Below are 27,871 nucleotides of genomic sequence, written 5' to 3'. Positions count from 1 at the left end.
CTGAGCCACTCCTCATTCCCATCTGAAATACGGTCTGCCTTAACATGGTGACTGTAATGATTGTGGAAATACTCACACGGTGTGCTCTGAACAATTAGGAACAGCATCATAAAAATAATCCTGCTCAGTCAGTTGAGCATGAGATTCTTAATCTCAGGATTGTGGGTTGAAGCCTTACATTGGGCAAAGGATTCCTGCATTGCAGGGGGTTGGACTAGGTGACCCTTGGGATCCCTTCCCGCTCTATGATTCTATGCAGTGCATTGCTGTGTGTGAAGCTAATAGACTTGTTATTTCTGACCCGGAATTTCACTCACATTCTGAAGCGGCCTTGGGAATGTGCACTGGGCTTCTGCAGGCCTGGGCGGACTTCTTCTGTGAATTTGCCCTGCCTGGATTTGTTTACCGTGACGTCGCAAGGGACGGGTTTTCTTAATGCGTCTCAGCCCCTCACCTTTCCCCCAGAATTGTGCTGCAGCAGCAGCGCTCTTTCAACTTTCCTCAGCTTCCTAAAATTTGTAACATGCAACCTCTGTAGATAAACCAGCTTTGGCAAAGCAGATTGCAATGCCTAGAATTTTGCTCAGTGGACAAGAGCCGCTCTGGAACTCCTCCTTTGGTTCCCGGTGTCCTGAGCAGCCTTCCCCAACCTGGGGCCCTCCAGATGTTTCAGGCTACAGTTCCCGTCAGTCCAAGCCAGCACAACCATATTATGGTGGAGCTGATGGGAGTTGTAGTCTGAACCATCTGAATGGCACTTAGGATGGGCAAAGGCTGAGCAGCCAGACCTGGACTACAACCCCCAGGGTGCTCTGCAGCTGAGAGGATTCCTAATATGGTGACAACAAGGGGTACCAGCATCAGTGTGGAGGAGAACTGGAAGCACCTTCAGGAGCATAGCTGTCACGTTTTCCCTTTTCTCACGAGGAAGCCTATTCAGCATAAGGGAATTTTCCTTAAAAAAGGGGATAACTTGGCAGCTATGTTCAGGAGGCTGCTCGGCACCTCAGTGCTAGAGCAAGCACCAGTGGCCATATTGGCACTGTTGGAGCCCACAAGTGGTAGGGAGAGCCCTGAATGGCAGGGCTAGCCAAAACTCTCTCTATATATAGAAATTCAATGCACATACTGAAAAAAGCACCTGTTCAGCCTTGCTAACTGGGGTTGGTGGAAGTAGTTGTCCCACATGACCTTGCTGACTGGGGCTAGTGACGGGAGTTGTGCAAAACATCTGGAGGGCACCAGGTTGCGGATGGCTGACCCAGTCCTCTAGCACCAGTTAGTCAGCTGCTTTCCCCAGTTCTAAAGAAAGGGAGGAGGGTGGAGTGGAGGGATGAGCAGAGTTTATGGTTGCCCAGTCATTGCAGGAAGCATGTTCCTACGTAGAATGTGACTAATGGCATGTGCGTCACCCCAAACAAGACCTTGCCCAGAGGTCCAGCATCTGAACCTGTAGCTAAATCTTGGGGTTTCTGCTGGGGTTTTCTGCATGCTGACGAGCATGTATTTTGGACAAACCATCCAGGCCAGTGGGGATCTTAAATACTTGCTTTCTCTTTCCCCAAGTCTTGCTGTTGTTTTATCTGGTGCAGAGCCAAGAGTAGAGCGCCTTGCCTCTCTCAGAGTGACAGGCACAAAGCCTATCCTCTGCTATTTAACAGTTCCAAATGCTTTTTGCTGCTGTACAGATAGGCACTTCCTTGCTCATTGGTCCCACTTGCCAGGTCAATCTTATCAACTTAAGTTACAGGCTAGAAGCTGAAGGAGAGGCAAGATTTGATGCTTCCAGGCACGCAGCTGCATGCCAAGGAGGAGGAGTTTCTATAGTAGGGTTAGCTCGCTTATCTGGGTAAAAGTTGGGCAGGGCCCACTGGCTTATGTACAAAAACACCTTAGTAATTAGCTAAGCACTCCCTTCCTTATTCAGCCTAGGGGAGGCTGCTTTAAGCCCGTAAGCAGTGGCCTGGGAGAAGCAGGCCAAAGGAAGCCAGCATCTTCTTCTCAAAGTGACCAAATACCCCAAAGAACCTAGGAATCTAGACAGACTGCCTCTAGCCCTGGAGGTTCTGCAAGAAGAGTGTTGGATCAGGCCAAAGGGTGCCCCTCTGTCCGCACAGCAGCCACCCAGATGCCACAGTGGGAAGCCTCCAAGCAGGACCTGAGTGCAGCAGCAAGCTCCTCTCCTGTAGCTTCCAGCAACTAGTATTCAGAGACATACTGCCTCCAGCAGTGAACATCACATACTGTATAACCATTGTGGTTGCTGGCTATAGGCCTCCTTCTCCGTGAAATTTGTCTAGCCCTCTTTTAAAGCCATCTCAGTGGGTGTCCATTTCTACATCTTGCGGGACTAAATTCCAGAGGTGTGAAAAACTGCTTTCTTTTCATATATGCTAAGCAGTGTTCAACAGCCCAGTCATTAGGCTTAGGACCCTTGTACCTACGGGACCACCTCTCCTGGTATGCCCCGCGGAGGACCTTAAGGTCCAGAAATAACAACATTTTGGAGATCCTGAGCCATAAGGTGGTTAGATTGGCCTCAACTAGGGCCAGGGCCTTTTCAGTACTGGTCCCGACTTGGTGGAACGCTCTCTCACAGGAGACCAGGGCCCTACGGGATTTGACATCTTTCTGCAGGGCCTGGACCCAATCGGACCCCTATGTTCTCCTCCCTTATGGTTTTGATTTGGGCCATTTTAAAATGAGGCTGCATTTAATAAATTTAAATTGTATTTTAACCTGTATTTTAATTAATTGTTTTTCTTTCTTTTACATCTTATTGTAATTTTATTGGTGTCAGCTGCCCTGAGCCCGGTTTTGACTGGGGAGGGTGGGGTATAATTTTTTTTTTTAAATTATTATCCCCTCTCCTTTTACCACCAGAAAATGAAACACAGTTCGAAGCAATTTCCCCAAAACAGATGGGCAAAGGCTTGCTCTCTCCTGTGAGAAGGACTTGGCGGGTTTTCAGGAGAGTAGTTCAGGCTGTGCACCTGGGAGGTGGTGATATGCAGAGCCTGGTGATGTTGTGTCCATTGTTGGAGAGAGACATGCACCTGCCTTAGAAATAGCATTACAAATCACTGGGCAGATAGTTCTACTCTGACCTGTCTCCTGGCCCTGTGTGCTAGGGCAGGCATCCCCAAACTGCAGCCCTCCAGATGTTTTGGCCTACAACTCCCATGATCCCTAGCTAACAGGGCCCAGTGGTCAGGGGTGATGGGAATTGTAGTCCAAAACATCTGGAGGGCCGAAGTTTGGGGGTGCCTGGCTAGGGACATTGGTTCTGTGTGCATGGTCACCTGGCCTTGGTGCTATGTTCATAATGGTCCAAGGATCATGAGTTTTGCAGTGGGAGGGTCAGAGGCCATCCTCTTGTCCTCTTGTGACCACCACCTCAGCATTCAGGCTTCCTTTGCCACGCTGCTTTATTGCGGGCCTCAGAGGGGTGCCTTCTATTCACCGACCCATCCGCAGATGACTTTTGGGACAGCCTTTGTACAACCTGGTGCCCTCCAGCCGCTCTGGACTACAACATCCTCCAGCCCCAGTGCTCCACAGGTCTGAGCAACTCTTCCCATCTGCCCCAGCATCATATGGTCATGCTGGCATTGGTTTCATGGGAGTTGTAGTCCAAAACAGCCAGAGCTCCCCAGGTTGGGTCCGGGGAGTTTGTCTGGAGACTTAAATCTAGGTTCTTCTGGTTTCCTTCCAGGCTTTTTATTTCTGTGCTGAGTAGTGCAGTGTTTCTCAACCAGTGTGCCTCCAGATGTTTTGGGACTACAACTCCCATCATCCCTAGCTAGCAAGGCACACTGGTTGAGAAACACTGGAGTAGTGTATTAGTGTATAGAGAAAAGGGAAGTCTCACCCCAAAATGGAAAGTTGGTAGAGTTATTGCAAAGTTTAGCTATTATGTTAGGTTTAAAAACAGATATACAGTGGTACCTCGCTAGACAAATGCCCTGTAAGACGAATTTTTCGCTTAACGAAGAGATTTTTCGAGCGGAGGTTGCCTCGCTAGACGAATTCGTTTTGTAAAAAATTCGTCTAGCGAATCGCGGTTTCCTATAGGAATGCATTGAAATTCAATTAATGTGTTCCTATGGGCAAAAAAATAAAAATAAAATTTTCAATGCATTCCTATGGGATTCGCTAGATGAATTTTTCGCAAAACGAATTGACTCAGAACGAATTAAATTTGTCTAGCGAGGCACCACTGTATATGTCATGCAGTGGCCGCCCTTATTCTTATTGGTATTATCATTAGTTGGTATTAAGAGCTGGCCCTGATCAGAGTAGACCCACTGAAGTTAATGGACAGGCTCGTTAATTTCAGTGGGTCTGCTCTGGGCAAGCTGAATGCCACTTAGTATTATTTACTGCATTTATTCAGTGTCCAAACTTTTTTCAAAGAGGGCCAGATGTGATGAAGTGAAGGGCTGTGGGGGCCGACCAAAGTTGTTGACCTTTTTCTAGGATTGAAGTTGTTGAGCTTCTTTTACAGTTGGAGTTGTTGAGGGTTTTGTTTTGTTTTTTTATTTTACCCCAGGAAATAAACTGCCACAGGGGTCGGGTTAAGCTGACTGGTGGGCCAGATTAGGCTCCTGAAACGGACTTTAGACATGCCTGACATAGAGCACCCCAAAGGGACTTCCCTTTACTCCATAGCATTGCAGGTTGGCAGATGTAGGTCTTACCTCCCATCCTTTGTTTTGCCTCCTAGTTGCTCCGAGTGCCAGGACCTCCTCACAAACTGGTACTATGAAAAGGATGGGAAACTCTACTGCCACAAGGACTACTGGAGGAAATTTGGCGAGTCTTGCCATGGCTGCTCTCTGCTGATGACTGGGCCAGTCATGGTAAGGATTTGTTTCTGCTTCCCTTTCTGAGTATCCCCAGAATTTTATGTTGTGAACAACCCTGAGACCTGTGGGTATAGGGCGCTATACAAATGATGATGATGATGATGATGATGATGATGATGCAGGATGGGGAAAACTCAGCATCCGAAACCACTGCAAATCTCCACTAGTTACTCTGTTGGTTTCCTGCTGCTTCAGAGGGTAGGACCCCAAACCAGTGGATTCAAATTACAAAAAAGGAGATTCCAACTAAACATTAGGGAGAACTTGCTGACTAGAAGAGCTGTTCCACAGCAGAACAGACGACCTCGGAAGGCGGTGGGCTTTCCTTCATTGGAGTTTTCAGTTGGATGACCATCTGCCAGGGATTCCTTAACTCTGATTCCTGTAATGCAGGGGGTTGGACTGGATGGCCCTTGGAGGCCCTTCCAACTCTGTAATATACAGTGACTGAGCAAGGTTAGGATTCAAAGCCCTAATGATGACATCAGGCTGTATTCCTCCTCCCCCCCCCCTCACCCCACAAAGTGTGTCTTCTGGGAAGGGCCTGGCAGGAAGGAGGAGCAGCTTTGTTTTGAAATGTTTTGGGATGGAGCACAAGACGAAAGTGTTTCCTGTTGAGCCTCCAAGCTGTGCATGCCATAAGGCACTTCGCCTTTGTTCTTGGGACTCAGGCTCCCGTCTTTGTAATATGATATTGAACCTCTCAACAGGTTTGGCAAATGGAAGATTTTTTCAGTGGGAGGTGCATCCTTTTGCAAAAAATCAAAAGGAGCATGCTTTTTGCCAAGAATCTGAATCAGTCTAAAACAGCTTCCTATGTCCTGTGATGTGGTCAGTTTATTTATTTGCACTTACATCCCATCTGTCATGGATGCTTTAGCTGAGATTCCTGCATTGCAGGGGGTTGGACTAGATGACCTTCGGAGTCCCTTCCAAGTCTACGATTCTATGTTTCTATGTTCCCACAAAGTAATGTATATGGTTCTTCCGCTCCTCATTTCATCTACCCAACGACCCTGTGAGGGTAGGCTAGACTAGAGAAATAGTGACTGGCCCAAGGTCACCCAGAGAGCTTCATGGTTGAGTGGAGATTTGAACCCTGGTCTCCCCGGTACCAGCCGGACCCTCTAACCACCACTGCAGTATGCTGGTTCTGCATCATCCATTGCTGGCAGAAAGGACACACTTCCAGATATATGTTCACACCTGTATGTGTGTGAACATATATCTGTGCACAGGATTTGGCCAGAGTTGTAGAACACTGTCTCTGGGCTGATTGATGGAGGGGCTGATGGGAACTGTAGTCCAAAATGGCAAGAGATCACCAGGTTGAGTGAGTCTGCTCTGAAGTGTGGGACTGAGAGCCAGTGTGGTGTAGTGGTTAAAGCATCAGTCTGATTTCATCTTGAGCTCCATGGAGAAAAAGGTGGGATATAAATGCAGTACATTAATATAAATACATAAAATTATTCAGAACCAAGTGAAGGTATCTTTCTTCTGACTGCAGGCGAAACTCTCCATGCCTTGATTTAAAGCTTATTAGGGTTGCTAGACTAGACAGCACTTAGCTCTGAATCTGAGATGCTGTCGAAAGTTAATAAACAGGTCCCCAAATGCATGTTAAGGCTGAAGGTGGAGTCCCAAGTTTTGAAAGGTTGAAGACAACTGCTGTAGGGGAAACTCTGCAGGCCAGCAGCTCATTTCCCCTAGCAAGAGGCTGTGTTCATACAAAAAATGCTTTTTGAGACCCCTAGTGGATTCTAGGGGAAGCGCAGCCCCAAATACCTGTACAGTGGAACCTCGGTTTATGAACACCTCGGTTTATGAATTTTCGGTTTATGAACGCCGCGGACCCATCTGGAACGGATTAATTCACTTTCCATTACTTTCAATGGGAAAGTTCGCTTCAGTTTATGAACGCTTCAGTTTATGAACAGACTTCCGGAACCAATTACACCCATGCTTCAGTTTATGAACGCTTCAGTTTAAGTACTCCGCGGACCGTCTGGAACGGATTAAGCCACTTTCCATTACTTTCAATGGGAAAGTTCGCTTCAGTTTGTGAACGCTTCAGTTTATGAACAGACTTCCGGAACCAATTGTGTTCATAAACCGAGGTACCACTGTAGTACTGTATTCATGTAGTATATGCTATTACAGTACAGTCCCAACTTATATACATTTAACTTGCGCCATTTCAACCAGGCAGGCTGGTTGAAATGGCACAAGTAAAATCCAAGCCAACCAGATGCCCCAATGGGAAACGCACAAGAGGGACCTGAGCACAAGAACCCTCTCTCTTCCTGTGGCTTCCAGCACTTGGTATTCAGAAGCGTTACTATCTCCAACTGTGGAGGCAGAGCATAGTAGTCACTGACAGCCCTCTCTACCATGAATTTGTCTAATTAAATCTATTAAATCTATTTAGGCTGGTGGCCATCATTGGCTCCTGTGGTAGTGAGTTCCATAGTTTAACTATTAAGTCCCTACGTGAGACAGGTAACACCCACACTCCTTGCAACATCCTCCTCTTCCTCCCTTCTCTCACATGTTTTTAAGTTAGGCCTGCTTTTCCAGGAGCACCCGAAGCGACAAAATGCCCCGCCGGCCAGCAATTGCAAACCTTAGTTTGACCCTGCGGTGTGCCATCCAGTTTCAGGAAAAGGGTTGATGTGGCTAATGCACGGTTGAGATTTCTCCATTGACTTTTCTGGGTCTGAAAGCACCTTTGTTGCTTTGCCTTTGTCTGCTCTCCACCTTTGCTTAAACCTCACTTCTCTGCAGGTGGCTGGTGAATACAAGTACCACCCAGAATGCTTTGCGTGTATGAGCTGCAAGGTGATAATTGAAGATGGCGACACGTATGCATTGGTGCAGCACTCTGCCCTCTACTGGTAAGGGGAAGTTAGAAGCCCATACTGCAACTGTGGGGTGCAGGGGGGTGGAATGCAGGCAATAAGATGTGTGGGGGGGGGAGGAATGGACATGGCAGTTCCAGCATAACGTTCTCCCCTCTTCTGTTTAGCGGCAAATGCCATAACCAGATTGTTCTGACGCCGATGATTGAGAGGTTGTCCACAGAGTTCCTGTGTGAACAGCTGCCCTACACGCTGACCCTCATCTCCATGCCTGCGGCCACTGATGGCAAGCGAGGATTCACGGTGGCTGTCGAAGGTGGCTGCTCAACCTATGCCACTAGCGTCCAAGTGAAAGAGTGGGTGATAAATCCGTTTGTATACTGCTTAATGCCGAAACACGCTTCTAAGCTAAGTTTTAAGTATAAAAGCCAATCATACAAGCATTACAGTATAAACGCTCATAGTTAAAAAAATTGCTGTGTTGTTTAATTGCCTATTTTAATTATGGACATTTATACTGTTTGTCCTTCTTAGAGACTCTGGTTGAGAGATCAAAGGGAATGATTGTATCATATAGAAAAGACTTGCATTACTTTAGCTCTTCCCTTTCCCTCTTCGTCATGTTGACATATAAAGGTCTCCCTCAAGGCTGTATATATTTCTTTTTTAACTTTGGTTTTATATCATCGTGACTCTGCACAATTGGAGTTATCATGTTCCCAAAGTGGGCCTGAGAAGATTAAGACAGTCCAGAAAATGGTTTAGTCATTAATAATGTCAAATCTAAAGCTTTTTTTTAGCAAAGTGGGGAAAACTAAACACAAGTAACTTTTTAATTCTAAAGAGCCAGAGCTGATAAAATCTCCCAGTTACCTTATCATAACAGCCTCAGCACCTTGGACTTTACAAATAAAGAAAAACAAGTAGCCTGCTTTAAATCTTTAAACAAACTGCTGAATTTTCAATAACCAATGATAGTCATTGTGTCCAGTTTTAAATATTTTTTTAAAGCAACAATGAGACTGATATGAATTCTTTCTGTGAAAATTTGGGGCATTGCAGATTTTACTAAAATCGAGAGTTCAAAGCCATTTTGTTTGTGTGTGTGTGATTTTAGGGGTTTCAAAAATTACCCCAGCTTATTTAATTAGAGCAGAACCAGGCATGGAAATGGTTTCTGGTCTAAATTATGTCAGGGTGGTAAATTACTGGTGTAGTAGAAATCAGCTGATGAAAGCCAGGTTTCCTGATACGTTTTTAGAGGAACAGAGATCAAAACAGTCTAGGAAACTTTTTGTTGCAAAACTTTCAGAACTATTATCCAGATATTTTGGATTCTCTTTACAGGCACTGAACCCATTGGGAAATGTCCCTAGAAATATTTTTAAACAAAGAGTTTTGGAAGTAGGAATACAAACTGACACAACTGCCCTCACATCCTCAAGTACAGCAAAATGGTTAGCAAGTGTAAAACTTCAGCACCAATTTGAAAAAGTACTTATTTCCTATGACACTGGAATATCAGAAAGCTTTTTCTCAATTTGAACAAATGGAATCTATGATAGAATGGGGGGGGGATCTAATGGCAAACCAGTCCAAGGTGTGTCTGTGAGGAACCAGTACTGGAGGATGTGACTGATAATAGAGAACAGGGAAGAGCCCACCCAGGGATGACTGTAGGCAGCATTGCCTGGGGTTGGACTAGATGACCCTTGTGGTCCCTTCCAACTCTACAATTCTAGGATTCTATTTCCTTAAGCTGTCATGGGGGTATGAAGACATCAGAGTGCTAAATGTATCCTGACAATCTCCTAATGTCACCTCTCTTTACTTTACTTTTCTTCTCTTAGTCATGTTTATTTGTTTTATAAGCAAAACCCCAATTATTTTAAGGATAATATATAATTTATTTGTTAATTTTAACACTGACTGCTGCACTTTTATGGAAGTTTCACTCTTCTGTAGTCTTTGGAGTAGTGCAATTCATGTTGTCACTCCTTGGAGACCCAGAAAAATAAAAATAGTTCTGCTGTCACATGCCCCTCCCTCTTTGTTTATAGAGTCAACCGTCTGCATATTAGTCCTGATGTCCAGAACGCTATTCACCCTGGAGACAAGATCCTGGAGATCAATGGGACCCCGATTCGCACACTGCAAACAGAAGAGGTACGGCTTGGACGTCTCTTTAAGTTCACTTCTTGCTCCTGGTGATTTGAGAAATGGAACAGAATGGAGAAGAGAGAATAGCTCAGGGCTGGTGCAAATGCTTTTCATGCAGAAGGGTTCAGGACTGATCCATGGCATTGCTATAAAGATCTCTGCTGGGAACCCTGTCTTGTGCCCTCCAGGTGTTTTAGACTACAACTCCCATCAGCCCCCATGTCATATGGCTGATGGGAGTTGGTAAAGGATGGAGTAGACAACACTGCGCTATAGATGGACAAATAGACAGACTTGGGTATAAGGCAGGGTTGTTGTTTTTCCCTAGCCACTTGGGCCTTTGGTTTGGTTCCTCAGTTGTCTTCAATGTATCTCAAGGTGCAAGCAAATTTCTCATATTAGTGAGTTGTGGGCAATTCCTTCTCTTTTGTATGTGACATAAATACAAGACCCCTTACTGGAATATGGGCTACTACAAGCGGTTAGAACAGACATCCCCAAACTTTGGCCCTCCAGATGTTTTGGACTACAATTCCCATCTTCCCCGACCACTGGTCCTGTTAGCTAGGGATCATGGGAGTTGTAGGCCAAAACATCTGGAGGGCCGCAGTTTGGGGATGCCTGAGTTAGAACAACATAGGTTTTTAAGGTGTCGCAAGATCCTAACAAAATTTATTAGGGCATAATAAGCTTTTGTGGACTGAGGGCCACTTTGTCAGGTCCATTATTTGTTTGTTCATTTATTTTGTAACGTTTATACACTGCTTGATTGTAAAACAACAACAACAAAGCGTTTTACAAAAAAGATAAAGCGATAAAATTGTTGAGAAGAATTAACAATAATTCAAGACATTTGAAAAGTTAAATTAACAGTAGACTAAAAACAGATTAAAACTCAAATCAGCTTTCTAAACAACTGGGTAGGCTTGCCTAGACAAAAATGTTTTTAGCATGTGCCGAAATGAGTGAAGGCGCCTGCCTGGTGTCAATAGGCAGGGAGCTCCGAAGTGTAGGTGCTGTCATGCCAAAAGATCAAGTTCTTTAAAATGCAGAATTGGTATTATGTGGCGCCCGTAACTGCACTAATTCCAGATGTTAAAGGATTTACAGGTCAAAACCAGCACTTGGAATTGGGCCCATGAACTAATTGGCAGCCTGTGCAGTCAGGCCAGGATTGGTATAATATGCTCAAACCGTTTTGCACTGGCGAGCAGCCTGGCCGCCAAATTCTGCACCTGCTGAAGTTTCTAAACTTTCTTCATGTATAACATGTTGAAGTAATCTAATCCAGAGGTTGCCAGAACATGGACGACAGAAGTTAGGTTATCCCTGTCCAAATGGGGTACAGCTAGGCCACTAGCTGAAGCTGATGGAAGGCACTCCATGTCACTAAGGCCACCTGAACCTCAAGCAACAGCAAGGGTTCCAGAAGTACCCCCAAGCTACGTCCCCGCTTCTTCAGAGGGAGTGTAACCCTATCAGGAGCAGGCAACATCCCATCCATTCATTCTAGGGAACCACCCACTAACAGTGCCTGAGTCTTAACCTGGATTGAGCTTCAGTTGGTTGGCTTTAGTACAGAGACAGCAATAATTACATAATTAACTGTGGACAGTCACAAAAACCTGCATCCTGATTTGCCCATGAGTAAACCTCTTGTAGGTTGAATTGAGGCAAAGGTTGAGGTTTTTGTGTGAGGCTAGTTTACCAATGCCAGTGTGAGGCTAGTTTACCAATGATGTGCTATCAACAACTTTCTGTTTGAATGACCCCTGGAGATGCTCCCTTGGAGGTCTCCCCTGCCTTCATTGTGCAACTTCCTTATTCCTGGGTTCGCTTCTCAGGTAGAGGACCTGATTCGCAAGACGAGCCAAACCCTCCAGCTGTTGATCGAGCATGACCCCGTCTCTCAGCGCCTCGGCAGACTGCGTCTGGATGCCCGGCTGCCTGGGCGCACGAAAAAGCCCTCTTCACCCTGCCCCATATCAGCTCTGGACCTGAAGGAGAACCTGGAAGGAACGCTGCGGCGGCGCTCCCTCAGGTATACCAAGGCCAGGGGATACTACCCCCAAAATTTTACTGACTTCCAACTAGCATTTTATTTTGGCTATACAGTATAGCTTTTCACTTTGCAGGAGGTTGGACTAGAGCAGTGTTTCCCAACCAGTGTGCCTCCAGATGTTTTGGGACTACAACTCCCATCATCCCTAGCTAGCAAGACCAGTGGTCAGGAATGATGGGAGTTGTAGCCCCAAAACATCTGGAGGCACACTGGTTGGGAAACACTGGACTAGAGGAATTTAGACTGACCCCCTCTAACACAGTGCTCCTCTCAATCTGGCACCCTCCAGCAATTTGAACTGCAGCATTCTCTGCTGGCTGAAGCTGATGGGAGTTGTAGACCAAAACACCTGGAAGATTCCATTGTGGGGAAGGCCTGCTACTGTAATGGGTGTATCCAACATATTCCTGCTTCCTGCCTTACCTGCTACTAAGGACTACTAAGAGCCAGTGCAGTGCAAAAGTTGGACTAGGACCTTGGGAGACCAGGGTATGAATCCCCTCTCAACCATGAAGCTCCCTGGGTGACCACAGGCCAGTCATTGCCTCACAGTCCTACCTACCTCACAGGGTTGTTGTGGTGATCATATGAGGAGAGGGAGAACTATGTACATGGAGTGAAGAGGAAGAGGAATGGTGGCGATCACCCCCTCCCCCTTCTCCTGTAGCTGACAGGGAAGTGGGAGGCTGTGTTGAATTACAGGCAAACTATGAGGGAGATAACAAGTCAGAGACAAGCGATCAGCCAAGTTATGAGGTGTTAGGAGAAGCAGGGGGAGAGACAGAGCAGCCAGCGGACACTTCATTAGACAGCATAGATGATCCTCCGTCCCCTAGGACACAACATTCGTTAAGGGTGCAAGAGAAATGGACACACAGGCATTTGACCATGGGGGGCCACCATAGGGTCAGATGCTGCTGGGAAAGAGGGAAGGCGGAGGAGCCAGAGTGAGCAACTCCATCATGGAGGAAGGACTGGATTCTTTGTCTTCTGCCGTAATGACTGAATAAATCGTAAGGGCCTTCTTGTTTCTTCCCTGCTTCTTGAAACCATCGGGGGGAGGGAGAGAATTCCTCAAGCCTGACAGTACATCACATGGAGCTTCTTGGAGAATACAGTGGTTTATAGATGTGATAAATAAGGACAATATTGGATACGTTTGGTGCCAAGACATAAGTCACATGATGGGCCACTGGACTTTGACAAGAGTGCCCCTAGGACAAAAGTTCAAGGTTCCTATATAGATTTACAAAGGCCTGAACAACTTGGGTCCAGGATACTGCTGTAAACCACTGTGGTACTTTTTTTTAATGAAACAGCAGTATGTAAATATTTTTTACAAATAATAAATGAATACGCCCCCCCCCCCCGTCCCGTGATCACAGCACAGTGCATCCAATCTGATTTGGTTTTGTGTGGAGTACCAAATGCAGCCTTGAATTCGATCACAGTGTGGCTTCTTTTATACTGTTGTTACACATGTTCATTTATTATGGAGCTTGGTCTGGCGAACCTAGGTGTGCTTCGTGTGCATCCCTTCCTCCCAGCCCAACGAGCTGGAGAACAGGGAGCCTGCAGCTTGGACTTCCAGCAAAAGATCTAACCTTGCTTGCGTCTTCCACTCCAGGCGAAGCAACAGCATCTCCAAGTCCCCTGGCCCCAGCTCCCCAAAGGAACCACTCCTCCTCAGCCGGGATATCAGCCGTTCTGAATCGCTCCGCTCATCCACAAGTGGTTCTCAACAGATCTTCCGCCCCTGTGATCTGATTCATGGGGAGGTTTTGGGAAAAGGCTTCTTTGGCCAGGCTATCAAGGTGAGGAAACTGTCGCAGATACTCTCTTACCTTTCTCTCCCAACAGACACCCCACCCCTGGAATAGGGCGTGTCTGCTTCTCACGTTAATGGTGTTTCATTAATCAGGATCATCATTTGTCCCATCAGGTTTCTCCCAGCAATTGTTTCAGTGTTTGCTGTTGCTTTTGCTGTCCTTGAAGTTGGTGGTTGTTAGAGCACCTGCTTTGCTTGCAGCAGGTTCCAGGTTCAATCCTCAGCATCTCTAGGTAGGGCTGGGAGAGGCTCCTGCTTGAAACCCTGAAGCCATTGCTGCCAGTCAGTGTAGACAGTGCTGAACTAGATGAGCCAATGTTTGACACAGTATAAGGCAACTTCCTATACATTTCTGACTGCAGAGTTTTAAGTTGGCTCTCCCCACCTTCATCCTGATCTGGGGCGCAAGAGCCTAAGTAGCCGTAGCTAAGCTTCTTTGGAGCCAATCCTCTGTTTGCCAATCATTTCATCTTCTGTCAAAACTTTGTGCTTGAGCCAATTCTCCTGTTTAGGAAAAAGGTGGCCCTGTTGGACCACAGTTTCTGAGGCTGAGTTCATCCATGGCCCTTCTCCATCCTCCAGAACACCTGGAGTTCTGATTTGGGGATAGTCTGTCTTATATTTCAACGCTGGCACAATGTGGAAGCAAGATTCAGGGCAAAGAAAAGAAGTTCCTCCTTCGTGCAGCGCTCAGTTAACCTGTGGAACTCGCTGCCACAGGAGGCTGTGAAGGATACCAACCAAGATGGCTTTAAAAGAGGATTATCCACGGCTACCAGCCACGACGGCTATGCTCTGCCCTCCACAGCTGGAGACAGCAATGCTTCTGAATCCCCATTGCTGGGAACCACAGGAGGGGAGGGGGCTCTAGTGATTGTTTCCTGCTTGTTGGCATCTGGGGCATCTGGTTGCCCCCTGTGAGAACAGGGTGCTGGGCTGGACGGGCCATTGGACTGATCCAGCAGGCTCTTCTTAAGTTTTTATGGCCCTGGGAAGGGGCTTATAACCATGCAATGTTTTAGCCTGCATCCTTGGAAGTATATGCCACATTCCAGCTCCTCTTTACCTTTTCTTACTAATGAAGCTGTTTCTTCTCCTTCTCCTTCCTCTTCTGTGGGTAGGCATGTAGCAGGTCCAGGTAAGCCCAGTGCTCTCTTTGAAGCATGCCTTGTGATGAGCATTCCCTCTCAGGCGAGAGCCCTCAGACTAACTCTGGCCTCCGGTTTGTGCACGCCTCCGCCCCCACCCCACCCCCGGGCTGCAGCCATCGCCCCCAACACTCCACATTCCACAGGGCCACCGTGTTGGTTGGGGGTGGGGGGGAGCATCCGGCTTGCCCTGGTCTTCTGAACGTCCTTTCTGCATGGCCTTCCTTTTAAAGGAGACGTACAACAACCTAGCACCTTCCTCTCCTCTGCTGCTGCTGCACATTTGTTTTGGAAAAGCAGGGGACTTTTAGATTACTTGCAAAAAATGTAATACCACTTACTCTAGTAAAAAACAACAACAACAACAACAACAACTCTATGCTGTTTACGTAAAGTCATTAACAATACAAATAACATTCAAGTAAAAACAAACTAGATAAAAGCAAAACACAGCTATGTATCACAAATAAAACTGGCTAGGATTGCTGGTTGTCGTCGTCTTCTGTTTCAGTCACACGGGAGTCAAACGTCTCAGGCAAGTTGCTGCCCCTCTTTTTGTGCTTGACCAGTCAGACCCAGTGCAGGTGACCTCCTCCTCTTCTTGTCTTCTAATTCAGATCCTAATTCAGACACCTGATATGTATATCCATTATTTATTTATTGCGTTTATATCCTGTCTTTTACTCCAAGGAGCTCAAGTTAGCATACGTGGTTCTCCCCCTCATTTAATTCCCACAACAGCCCTGTGAGGTAGGGTAGACTGAGAGTGAGTGACTGGCCCAGGGTCACACCCAATGAGCTTCATGGCAGAGTGGGAGGATTTGAACCCTGGTCACCCAAGCCCTAGTTCCACACTCTTTAAGTGCTACACCACACTGCCTCTCTAATTTAAGGACCCGCCCGATTTTTGCAATTTTACGTTGTTTAAATGTTGTGTTTTAGATTGTTGTAACCTGCCCTGGGACCTTGGGGTGAAGGGCAGGTAATGAACTGAAATAATACTATTAACAACAGTAACAAAAATGATAGCAATAATAAACGGCAATATAGTGGCTCTTAACTGCTGAAGGCATCAGGATGGGAATATGACACACAGAGCTCATCATACCTCTCCCTTTGGTTTGCTTTCAGTCTGTTCATTACAAGCCTTGTTCACGTCGTCACCAGCTCTCTTTCTAAGCGGATAGACTGAAATGAGCTCTCTAAAAAAGGAGGCTTTCTTTTGGGTTTCCAGCCTAAAAGTGGGGTGTTCAGTTTCTCTGCTTCACAGAGAGCGATCTTGTTAGCACAGCAGACAAATGTAAGCCGACAAGAATGCGCTGACTGCGTTCAGACAGCCCTCTAAACCTTGGGTTGGAAGTACAGGAGCAAGCCATGTGCTCCCTTCTTGTGTGTGCACGCACATTACTTCCTGCTTTGATCAAGTAATGTGTTTATTCCCAAGTGTAAGAAGAGGACAGAAGGTCTGTGGGAATGCAGAGCTCCTTCTTGATTCTGCCAAGCACAACCCTCAAAGGGCCTGGGGAAGCCACTCTGCTGCCAGTGACCCTTTACGGAGATCTTGCAAGGGTCAGTGGGATCGTGCAACGGTTTGGAAGCGCCGTGTTAAGTTCTTTTCACTTTTGCTGTTCAGGTGACTCACAAAGCAACAGGGAAAGTGATGGTGATGAAGGAGCTGATCCGTTGTGACGAGGAAACGCAGAAGACCTTCTTGACAGAGGTAGGCACAGCCTTTTCAAGCAGGTCCTGAAACGGGTGCATTAAGCTGTCCTGCTATACAGCAGGCTCAATAGGAATGGGGGCTCAGGAATAATAATATAATAATAAAAATTTATTATTTGTACCCCTCCCATCTGGCTGGGTTTCCCCAGTCACTCCGGGCGGCTTCCAACAAAAATTTAAAATACATTAAAATGTCACACATTAAAAACTTCCCTAAACAGGGCTGCCTTCAGATGTCTTCTAAATGTCACCCCATGGCTGCCCACTTAGAAGAGAGCAAAAGAACATTATGTCACGTGCTGCTCCTCTTTGGCTTTTTAAGCCATGCGGATAATGCCCAAGGCTTGGGTTGCATTTAATGTTGCACATCGCTCTGGAGAGCTAGAGCTGGGCCAAAATATGTTGCTGCAGAATGGCAGAGCAAGTTGATGGATTATGCCGGAAGAATCAGAAATCAGGAAGACCAAACTTTTTAATAAGGAATGGGGGAAATTTTATAATTTATCTTAAAAACCATTGTAAACACTTAGAATCATTAGTAGGATTGGAATAGCACTTGTAGTTTAATGGTGAATTTTGGACACAATGGAGAGGTAAAAGATTCGGATTATTATAAAAGATGCAGGAGGAAATGATTAACAATAGGGCCCACAAAGGGGGGGGGGAGGGAATTCCAGGAGATTCTTTGGAATCTTGTTTCTATGTTGTATGTTGGATATGTGACTGTAAAATTTTAATCTGAAAAAACAAATAAATTTATATATAAAAAAGAAATATGTTGCTGCTTGAAATAGAGCCCCAGGGCCCCTCCATTTGCCAGCGATGACACTGTTAAACCTCTTGCTGCACCCTTCAGACACCAATTCCTGTTTCCCATCGAACTTACAACTCCACAGTTCCACCCTGTTTTGTTTATTTACTTTCTTGCATGTTTATATTTCATTTACATTTTTATTTCTTTTATTTCTAAAGGAGTATTACATGTATGGTCCACCTTTTGTCCAAGGAACTCAAAGGTGGCATACACAGTTCTGTGCTTCCCCATTTTACTCTCATAAAAGCCCTGTTGGTTAGACTGAGAAATAGTGACTGGCCCAAGGCCGCCCAGTGAGCTTTGTGAATGAGAGGGGGCTTGGACCTTGGTCTCCCAGACTGCAGTCTGATGCTCTAACCCAGGCACCCCCAAACTGCGGCCCTCCAGATGTTTTGGCCTACAATTCCCATGATCCCTAGCTAACAGGACCAGTGGTCGGGGAAGATGGGAATTGTAGTCCAAAACATCTGGAGGGCCGCAGTTTGGGGATGCCTGCTCTAACCTGTACTGGCAGGGTGGAATATCTATCCTTCAAGGCCAACACACCTGGGCTTCCTGATGCTACAGCAGTTCTGAAGGTGAGCAAGTGTGGATCGGATCAGTCCCTCAGATGGGACTGCAAGAGCTGCTTAGACTTCAAATACTTTTGGTTTTGTTTTGTTTAAAAAAAAAGGAGCAGCAGCAAAAAGGAAGTCTCAGTGCATCCCAAACCCTTGGACTGCTGTCTTGTCTTCTCAGGTGAAGGTGATGCGCAGCTTGGACCACCCCAACGTCCTGAAATTCATTGGCGTGCTGTACAAGGACAAGAAGCTGAACCTTCTCACAGAGTACATTGAAGGCGGGACTCTGAAGGATTTCCTCCGGAACATGGTGAGTGAAGGCAGCTTGTCAGATGAAATTTTACCCTAAAAGTGCAGCCACTAAAGCTCTCGGCTTCTAGAGTAGTCTCCCCCAGGCCTGATGCTCTCCAGCTGTTTTGTACTCTTAACTCCCATCAGCCCCAGGCATTATGGCCATTTTGGACCACAGCTCCCATTAGCCCCAGCCGGCATAGCCACAATGTCACGCTGGGAAAGACTTTGAAAAGAGCATTGCTCTTTTCATATACTACAGATAGGTTGCTTGTTTAAGGAACATGTTAATGAGGGCCTTCTTTTTTGCCTTGCAGGATCCATTTCCCTGGGAGCAGAAGGTCAGCTTTGCCAAAGGAATTGCCTCAGGAATGGTGAGTCCCCGGTTCTTCTACACACACTCTTTGCCTACTGGAATCTTGTCTTGAGTTGTATATCCTGGCCAAGGCATCCCCAAACTTCGGCCCTCCAGATGTTTTGGACTACAAATCCCATCTTCCCCAACCACTGGTCCTGTTAGCTAGGGATCATGGGAGTTGTAGGCCAAAACATCTGGAGGGCCGCAGTTTGGGGATGCCTGTCCTGCCCCATCTTGAGGGCTTCAAAAATATGAGATGCTGAGCAAGGGGGATTGAAAGGTGCATTTGAGAGAGAAACGAGCCGGCCCTACCATTAGACCGCATTAAGCAATTGTCTCAGGTGCCAGACACTAGCGGTGGGGGCAACAGTGGCATTATTCCTCTTTCTGAAATGAGAACTGCCCTTTGAATGAGCAGCCAAATCACAGGAGTTTGCCTCTTAAGGCTTTGCAGCCCAGGAAGCCCCAGTCCAGGCTCATGACTTTGAAATGGTTGTGATGGGGTGTTACTTTGCTGGAGAAGCAAAGGGGTTGTTATAAGGACATAAGAAAAACTTGGCTGCTGGATGAGACCAAAGCGGCCGCATCTAGTCCAGGATCCTGTTCTCACAGTGGCCAACCAGATGCCCCTGTGGGAAGCCCCAAAGCAGGGCACGAGCGCAGCTTCCACCAACCAGTTTTCAGACATATGCAGCTTACCACAGTGGAGCTGGTGGCTCATTTTTGCATCCTCAGCAGCCGTGGTCTCTTGGTTGCACATGAACCCCTCACACATGGTGGTCTCCAGCATAATAGGCTTTTAGTGCAGTTGGTCTGACTGTATTCTGGGTCAGACCAAACCACCTGTGACCTGCTTCCTCTACCCCGAGGCCCAGCCACCCAGTGGCGAACAGTGCCGCTTGGCTGCCCAGGTCGGCACCCCCAGGGGGCAGGGCGTCGCTCCGCAGCATGTATGCATCCTGACGCATGCGTTGCGACGTCACGAAGCATGACGCGCGCACGAGAACGAGCCAGGACGGACTGCGCATGTCCGCACATGCGCAGTCCGTCCGGGTTGGCGCTGCTGCTCTGCTCAGCCAGCGCGCTCTGAAGCAGAGTGCGCTATGGAGCAGGTTGCCAGGCGGCAGCAAACCACAAGCAAGCCACAGAGAGGCTTGCTCGCAGTTTGCCAGCACCACCGCCACCCAGCAACCCGCTCCTTAGCGTGCTCTGCTTCTTCCTGCTCGGGCAGAGGAGGCGAGGGGCGGGCCGGGGGCACTGCCCCCACACACTGCCCCTGCCAGAGTGGAGCTAGGGGTGGCCCGCCCCCTTCGCCCCTCCCTTGCTATGCGCCTGCAGCCACCACCTTTGTTTATAAGGAGGGCAATGGCTTGGAGGCACTTGGGTAGCCTGTGAGACAGGCCAGTGGGAGTGTTGAGTGGTTTCAGTCAGAAGTGCCATGTTGGAAGTGGCCCAGACTCAAACCGGAGAATAGTGTTGGTTCAAATGCCTCTCTTCCCCTTTTTCTCCCTTTCACAGGCTTACCTCCACTCGATGTGCATCATCCACCGAGATCTGAACTCCCACAACTGCCTGATCAAGCTGGTGAGTTCCCCGGTTTCTCCCCATCGCCCACCACCAAGCAAAACAGCTGAGAGTTGGAGCTGTCATCCTAGCTTAGCCACTCCCTTGGCTTTGGCTCTCTGCACATGGTGACCTCATAGGTCCAAGTTAGTGCTGTAAATGTATCTCAGCACAAGGGTGGGCACCGTTGCTCAGAACCTGGGTGTCTTTAAGCCTGGCTTTTTCATTGGAGGCCAAGAGTATTTGCCCACCTCCCAAAAAAACACACCTGTTAGGTTTTCCTTTGAGCTGCGGTTTCTCCCAGATCCTATAAACCAGTGGTTCCCAAACTTTTGGAGCCACTGTCCCTTGGTTCCATGAAATCATCCCCAGTTCCTCCTACCCTATGAAAAACCAGAATAGTGGTTTGCATGACCCACACAACAAAATTCAGAGCAGTAACAGTTAATTGCCCATTTATTCCAACTGGGAAAATCAGAAACCAGGAGGTTCAAAACTTCAACAGAGAATGGGACAAATTTATATCATACTTGAAAGACCACTGTAAATACTTGAACTCTTTCACAGGTTTTAAATAACTCTTGCCATGAGACATAGATTTCGGATACAGTGGAAGATTGTAAATTAGATGGACTTACAATATGCAGTTAAAAAGTTACTTAAAGAACCCACGGAGTCTTGAGATTCGGAAGAATCTTGTGTAATTTTATTATTATTTGTGATTATGAGTGTGAATGAATTTGTAAAATCAAACGAAAACTATTTCAAAAAGAGAAAGGTTAATTGCCCATTTATTCCAAATCCACTTAAAACTACGTAGTTTAATTAATTCTTTTTTTATGAACTTGATCCAGTGATACCAGCTTTTCAAAGTCTAATAATCACTTATACCTCCAGTGCCCCCCTCCCTCACTACGCTTTTGCCTTTTATGGTCTTTACCCCCTGCAGGTAAACCCAACACTCCCCAGTGGGTAGTACTGCTAACTTTGGGACGCACTGCTATTGACCCTGGGCATTTATTATAGATATTTTTGCTCATGGGGAAACTGCGCCTTCTGATCCCCTCTAATAGTGGCCCCTCCTGCTTTGTTCTTGGCTGCAGGACAAGACTGTGGTGGTTGCAGACTTTGGCCTCTCCCGGCTGATTGTAGAGGAGAGGAAGAAGCCCACCTTGGAGAAGCCATCGGCCAAGAAGCGGACCCTGCGCAAGAGTGACCGGAAGAAACGCTACACAGTGGTGGGGAACCCCTACTGGATGGCACCAGAGATGCTGAACGGTAAGAAGTTTCACAAGTGCAGAAGGAGCTTGGGCTGGGTCAGCCTTATACCGTGACCTTGGTCTATCTACATCAGCATTGCCTACTCTGGCTTGCAGCAGCAACTCTTAAGGGATTCCGCCAGGGAGTCTCTCCAGGCCCCACCTGAAGATGCTGGGGATTGAACCTGAGACCTTCTGCATGCAAAGCAGGTGTTTTACCCCTGAGCTCTAGCCCTTCCCAAATGAAGAACATAAGAAGCTGCCTTATACAGAGTCAGAGCATTGGTCCATCTCGCTCCATATTGTCCACACTGACTAGCAGTGGCTTTCCAAGGTTTCGGATGGGAAGTCTTCCCCAGCCCTACCAGGAGATGCCACTGGGGATTGATCCCGGGACCTTCTGCATTCCAAGCAGGTGCTCTGCCACTGAGCCATCATGGTCCTTCCCCAGCTGCTGGATTTGCAGGAATTTCTGTAGACCTGTCCTCTCTGAAAGTCTGACAATGTCCCCTCCCCAGCCATGATACTTAACAGAATGGCGTCGTGCAAGGTGCCATCTCTTGCCCTGAACTTTGCTCCCAAGCGTGTAAGGATAAAATGGGGGAAATGCCAGGAATGATGCCCTGAGTTAGGCATGCAAGAATCATATGTAATCACGGAGACGAAGAAGAAGAAGAAGAAGAAGAAGAAGAAGAAGAAGAAGAAGAAGAAGAAGAAGAAGAAGAAGACTGTGTGGCAGGAAACACTGATTCTACTGCCTATGGGGCATGGGCGTACCCAGGGAGGGGCAGGGGGCAGCTGCCCCCCCCCAGAAGCAAAAATAAAAAAATTACCGTATTTTTAAGGAGAAATCTCTGTGCGTGTTATGGAGCGAAGGCACTAGCCAGAGCTGCTTACAGGCTGTAAGCTCCGCTGGCTATAAAGAAAAAAAAAAGCAGCAGCCAGGAAAGCACGGAGGGAGAAACGTCCCTCAGTCAGCCACCTCCCTCCGCTCGGAGCCCCGTGCGCACACATCGCCCGGAGGCAGCCTTTCTCTCTCTCTCTCTCTCCCCCCCCCCCACCCGCTTGGGTTGAAAAAAGGGCAGGCTGTGGCAGAAGAGGAGCACAGGGGGGGGAGAGGAGTGTTTGCAAAGATCTCTCAAAAGATTGCACTGATTGGGGCATTGGGGAAGCGTCCTGGCAGAGCTCTGCAGCTCAGCTGCTTTAACGTGAAAGAGATCTCTCTCTCAAAAGATCACGCTGGCAGAGCTCTGCACCTCAGCTTCTTTGGTGTGTGTGTGTGTGTGAGAGAGAGAGAGAGAGAGAGTGTGTGTGAGAGAGAGAGAGAGAGAGAGCTCAAAAGATCGTGGGCTGATTAGGGCAGTGGGAAAGCTTCCCAGACTTCACGTCAACACAGACAGCCCTTGAGTTTATTCAACACCCCCACCCCTTTATTTGATTCAACACCCCCCTACGAAAACACACACACACACACACACACACACACACACACCTTGACTTGATTCAACACACACACATACACAACCCTTGAGTTTATTCAGCAACCCCAGGAAGAACCTGAAGTGGGGTCCCGCAAGAAGAACCTGAAGTGGCTCAGCAAGGCGGCATTGGCCACGCTCCCCCCGGGCTGGCAGAGGAAGTCCAGCACCTCGGCTTGGCTCAGCTCTTTGGCCATGATGACCTCGAAATCCCGGGCGCACGGATCACCTCCATGGGCCCAGCACGCATGGCTTTCGCTGCTGCTGCTGCTGCTGCTGCTGCTGCTTCCTCCTCCATCCAGCCATGCTCCACCTCGCCAAGCTTATCTCCTCCCCAGCCCCGCCGCGGCTCCGCACGCCCGAGGCATTCGGGAACAGAAACCACCGCACACGCACACTCTACCCCGGGGCGGCGCCCAGGATGAAACTTCTTCCCGGAGTCAGTTTCACCTGGGCTCCGTAGCCCCGCCCACGTTCCCACTTCGTGGCCCCTCCCCTGAACGACCATGGCTTGCCCCCCCCCCCGTTTTGATCCTGGGTACACCCCTTCTATGGGGTCTTAGTGAACTCTTGGTCCGCCAGTTCTATGGTTCACACTCAGTGCTTTCTCCATTTTATGAAAATAAAGCCACTCTCCCTTTTTTCTTTTCTTCCAGGGCAGAGCTATGATGAGACAGTGGACATATTTTCCTTTGGGATTGTGCTATGCGAGGTAAACCTGGGCCACTTCAGAAGTGAGAAGTTGCCATGCTCCTTAATAAAATAAATACTGTTGGGGTGTGTGTGTGTGTTACTGTTTTCCTTTGTTACTATGGTATGTATTTTTGTGTTTTTATATTATAAACCGCCCTGTGGTCCTCCCATGAAGGGTGGTATAGAAATGTAATGAATAAATAAGTGGTACCTGAGCTTCCTGTCTGGCCACCAGGATCCTCAAAGCTTCTCTGCATGTTAGGGTTTCAGACTCACCTGGTCCTTGGCCAGAGAAACTCGGAGAAATAAAGATTCAGCCTTTAAATGGCTCTGCCTCTAACTTTTCATCTGTTAATCTAGGTGTAGAATCTTTTCTCTGAAACGTGTTGCATTAATAAACATCCCTTCCGCTTTCCCCATTGGGAACCTGGGAAGCTGCCTTCTGCTGAGTCAGGCCATTGGTCCATCTGGCTGAGTATTGCCTACTCTGATTGGCAGCAGCTTTCCAGGATTTCAGGCAGGGACTTTCTCCCATCCATACTTGGAGATTCCACTGGAGATTGAACTTGGGACCTTCTGCTTGCAAGGCCAGGTGTTCTACGATGGCCCTCCCGGCCCTCCCTCCTTGCTTTCTCCTCTCCCATGCAAATGCTCCTGTTCCTATCCAGGCTTCCCTCCTGGTTCAGTTCCTCCTTCCCGTCACCTGCAGCCCCAGGTGGTGGTGCCGGCACACAGCAGAGTCCTGCTTTCCATGACATTGACGGCTCCTTTCTCTGTTTCAGATCATCGGACAAGTGTATGCCGATCCAGATTGCCTCCCCCGCACTCTGGATTTTGGCCTCAACGTGAAGCTCTTCTGGGAGAAGTTTGTTCCCACCGACTGCCCTCCGGCCTTCTTCCCCCTGGCAGCCATCTGCTGCAGGCTAGAGCCAGAGAGCAGGTGAGGCCTCTGGAGGGATCAAAGCAGGATGAAGGGGGGTCTTGGCTCTGCACCCTCCTTCTTCCTTTTGGTCTGGTGCCAACCCGCTGCCCTCCAGATGTTTTGGAGGGTGCCATTCTTCCAGGAGATGATAGGTTCTGTGGTCCAGAAACGACCGAAGTTGGTGGAGGCTGATTGAGTCTGTTCCTGGCATTCTGCTTGAGGGAGGGGCATATTTGTGCGCACACCACCCTCACGGGGGACAGAGCACTTCCTTTGCTTTGACTTTGCTCTCTCCCTTTTTCTTTTAAAGTGTTATTTTTCCTGCCAGTGCGCTTTGCTGTTAAAAAGAACTTATTTATGTCAAGTGAGCGTGAAGCAGGAACCAAAGGAAACTGCACCCTCCAGAGCTGGAACAAGCTGTGTTTCCTCTGTGCAAGGCAGACCAGGCTCCACCACCCTGGCCATGTGGAAGGCTAGGCTCCTACCTTCCCTCTTGGAGCCTCAACACAGGGGATGGAAGAACGGGAGCAGCCTAAAATGCCACAATAGACTGGGGGTGTTCAGAAGTCTCTCTATCAGCCTCCTATCACCTGGAGCCCTCCCAGAGGTTTTTGGCTACAATTTCCATTGGTCCCTGCCAGCACAAACCCTTTTGTCTTATTCCATTGCGGCTGGGCTGCCTGAGGCTGGTGAGAGTTCCCTAAACCAGAGTCCACAGCCCTTCCTGGCACAACTGCTTCAGTTGCTTGTGTGCTGCTTTTAAACATTCCTTTCTGGTCGCCTGGAGAGAATTCCTGCTCTCCATAGGTGACTGCTGATCTGTAGAGAGACAACATTAACTTACTGCCTTTCTTCCTCTCTCCCTAGGCCCCCATTTTCCAAACTGGAGGATTCTTTTGAAGCCCTTTCCTTGTACCTGGGAGAGCTGGGAATCCCTCTTCCGTCAGAACTGGAAGAGCTGGATCACAACATCAGCATGCAGCATGGGCTGATCCGGGATAAGCTACCTGAAAACCTCACCTAATCCTCAAGACCTGTGCACACTTTCCATAAATTGCCTGTGGGGAGGGAGTGGGGCAGCAGGGGCAGGAGAAAAAGAGAGAGCGCACTGATGTCCGAATCCTCACAGGACATTAACAAGGCACCCATTTGCCTTCCGGCGCCTCACCTTGGACTACCTTCCTCTTGTGGATTTGTGGCATGTTCTGTAAGCCGAATCCTGTCCTGCTTGTGACTTTTAGTACTGACACTCTCTAGCTTTTGGAAACACCAAATTGTGAGGCCCTGTTTGCAGGTCTCCTTATCACAGCGGTGCCTTAGGCCTCGAAAAGACTGCAAGCGTTTAAAGGTTCCTGAGCCTGGGACATTTGCCTGGAAGGGGCAGGCTGGGCTGCCCCCAACCTGGGCTGCCTTGTCTGCTGTAGGAGAAGGCATGGAAGAGTCAGCAGAGGTTACTTGCAGGCAGAGGGAGTGTGTTTGCCTTCCCCACTCCTCTTTGAGTTGGGAAGTTCTTCAGAAGCAGCTCAAAGACAGCCTCTCTCCGGCAAAGGATCCCCCTTCTCTTCCTCATCTCTACAAATACCTCCAAGCAAACGTTCAAAAACACTACACAGCCAACTTGCGAACTGGGCTTCCACCAACCCCCCATGTCAGAAGGGGAAGAACCACCTCTGGTGAGCACAAAGGGTTGCTCCAGAGTAGCAGGCTGCTCTCGGCTGTTTGAGCCACTTTGTGGTGGTAACAGAAAGGGTGAGACTGTCTTAGTTTGGGGCTCAGTGGCCTCACACTGGGGGGGCTTCTTTGTGTGGAACAGCTTGGGTTTGAGCAAAGAGCTACTTCCCAATTCACCATTTAATTGCAGCTGACAGGGAATGAGACCACTTTCTTATTTGGGTCTGCTAGTCTGAAGCCCTCGTTGTAACCTGATTAAGTCACCTACCTCTGTCCTCCATTTCAGGCTTCTCTTTCCCTTAGAACTAAGAAACCACTGGTTCTGGCCTGCATCTACACAAGCGTGCACGCACGCACACACGCACACACCCTGGATATACCAACAATGGAAAGGGAACCATTCCTAGCTTCTGTCTTCTCTGCTGAAGGTGGCACACACACTACACGGTTTCACTTGGCTGGACCTTTCCTCTGTTCTTAGTGGGGCTCAGCAAAGTCATTTTCCTTGGGAAACCCAACTCAACCTAGCATGAATTTGGAACGGCTGCACAAACAGTCGTCGTGGCTTTTGGTCCTCTCCCCCAAGATTGCACCATGCATCTGGACCTCAAGCAACCCACTTTCCCACTCAGAGCAGTCAAAAAGACAGGAAGTCCCTACTAGCCAAGCCATTTTAAATTCCAGTTATCCGGCTTAATCCTCCAAGGGTTAAGAGCCACTGGACCTTCTGAGCCCCACCCCAGTGGTGGTCTCCAGACCCAGGGTGTTTCAATAAAGATTCTGCTCCCTCCTTCCTCTTTTAACAAATGTGGGGGCCCTCTTAAAAAAAGGGGCGAAGAGAGGAGAAACTTGGATCACGTGTTCAAGAGATTCTGGACTCTTGTTGATTGCACACCAAAACGTTTTTGACTAAATTAAAAGCAATAAACTTTATCCTATGGAAACAAATGTGGCTTGTGTGTTAAAAGGGATGGCCAACGTCTTCAAAATGTGGCCGGTTTTGGATCAAAGCAGAGTTTGCTGTTGCTGGTCTTGAAACCCAGTTCTGAGGGCTGTTGCAGATGTGCCATAAGCTGTGTTGAGCAACTTGGGATATAAAAAGGGTGGAGGGACAAAGAGGGGAGGTGGGCATCAGAGGGAGGCCTTAGGGAATTCCTTGTGGTCTGACAGTTTTTCTTTGTTCTAGAGATTAAGGAGCAGCAGCAACCAAACTGCTGCAGTGCATTTTGGGAAGGGTGGCCACCTTTCTATTTTGTGAAGCTACCCTTTCCTTCCTCCTGTCTTGTAAGGCAGGGATGGGGAACCTGCTGTCAATGGACTACAATCCCCATCATCCCTCGCAATTGGCACTGCTGGTTGGGACTGCTGGAAGTTTGGAGGGCCAGCGAGCTTCCTTCTCATATCCCTGCTTTTAACGTAAGCGAGGCTCATCTCCAACCCAATAAAATTTTTCTACCCTTCTCAGCCCAGCAGTTTTAGGGTTGGCTGCAAAATGGTGGGAAAGCACCATAACATAGATGAGCTCACCATAATATTTTGAAGAGTGGGAGAAAGGGTTAAAATCCTTTCCTCAACTGATAGGGTGGGGTTGTGTACTTACCTGTTTCACCACACCA

At 47.9% G+C, this 27,871-nt stretch overlaps 1 protein-coding gene across 2 annotated transcripts in view; it reads left to right on the top strand.

Annotated features, from left to right (window-relative positions):
* Window positions 1-27,203, top strand: part of LIMK2 (LIM domain kinase 2) — a 48,578-nt gene extending 21,375 nt beyond the window's left edge. For both annotated transcript variants that reach the window (XM_035097802.2, XM_035097803.2), the window contains 14 exons: window positions 4,727-4,862; window positions 7,653-7,762; window positions 7,894-8,082; window positions 9,787-9,892; window positions 11,731-11,927; window positions 13,576-13,762; window positions 16,558-16,644; window positions 18,199-18,330; window positions 18,629-18,685; window positions 20,188-20,253; window positions 21,336-21,510; window positions 23,626-23,681; window positions 24,445-24,602; window positions 25,452-27,203. In XM_035097802.2, the coding sequence (XP_034953693.2) occupies window positions 4,727-4,862; window positions 7,653-7,762; window positions 7,894-8,082; window positions 9,787-9,892; window positions 11,731-11,927; window positions 13,576-13,762; window positions 16,558-16,644; window positions 18,199-18,330; window positions 18,629-18,685; window positions 20,188-20,253; window positions 21,336-21,510; window positions 23,626-23,681; window positions 24,445-24,602; window positions 25,452-25,608 (1,813 nt within the window). In that variant the 3' untranslated portion in view covers window positions 25,609-27,203. The remainder of the gene's footprint in view (window positions 1-4,726; window positions 4,863-7,652; window positions 7,763-7,893; window positions 8,083-9,786; window positions 9,893-11,730; window positions 11,928-13,575; window positions 13,763-16,557; window positions 16,645-18,198; window positions 18,331-18,628; window positions 18,686-20,187; window positions 20,254-21,335; window positions 21,511-23,625; window positions 23,682-24,444; window positions 24,603-25,451) is intronic.
* Window positions 27,204-27,871: the final 668 nt, after the last annotated feature.

Source organism: Zootoca vivipara, chromosome 17 (genome assembly GCF_963506605.1).
Source record: "Zootoca vivipara chromosome 17, rZooViv1.1, whole genome shotgun sequence".
Taxonomy (NCBI): domain Eukaryota; kingdom Metazoa; phylum Chordata; class Lepidosauria; order Squamata; family Lacertidae; genus Zootoca; species Zootoca vivipara.
This window is presented reverse-complemented; position numbering and strand designations above follow the sequence as displayed.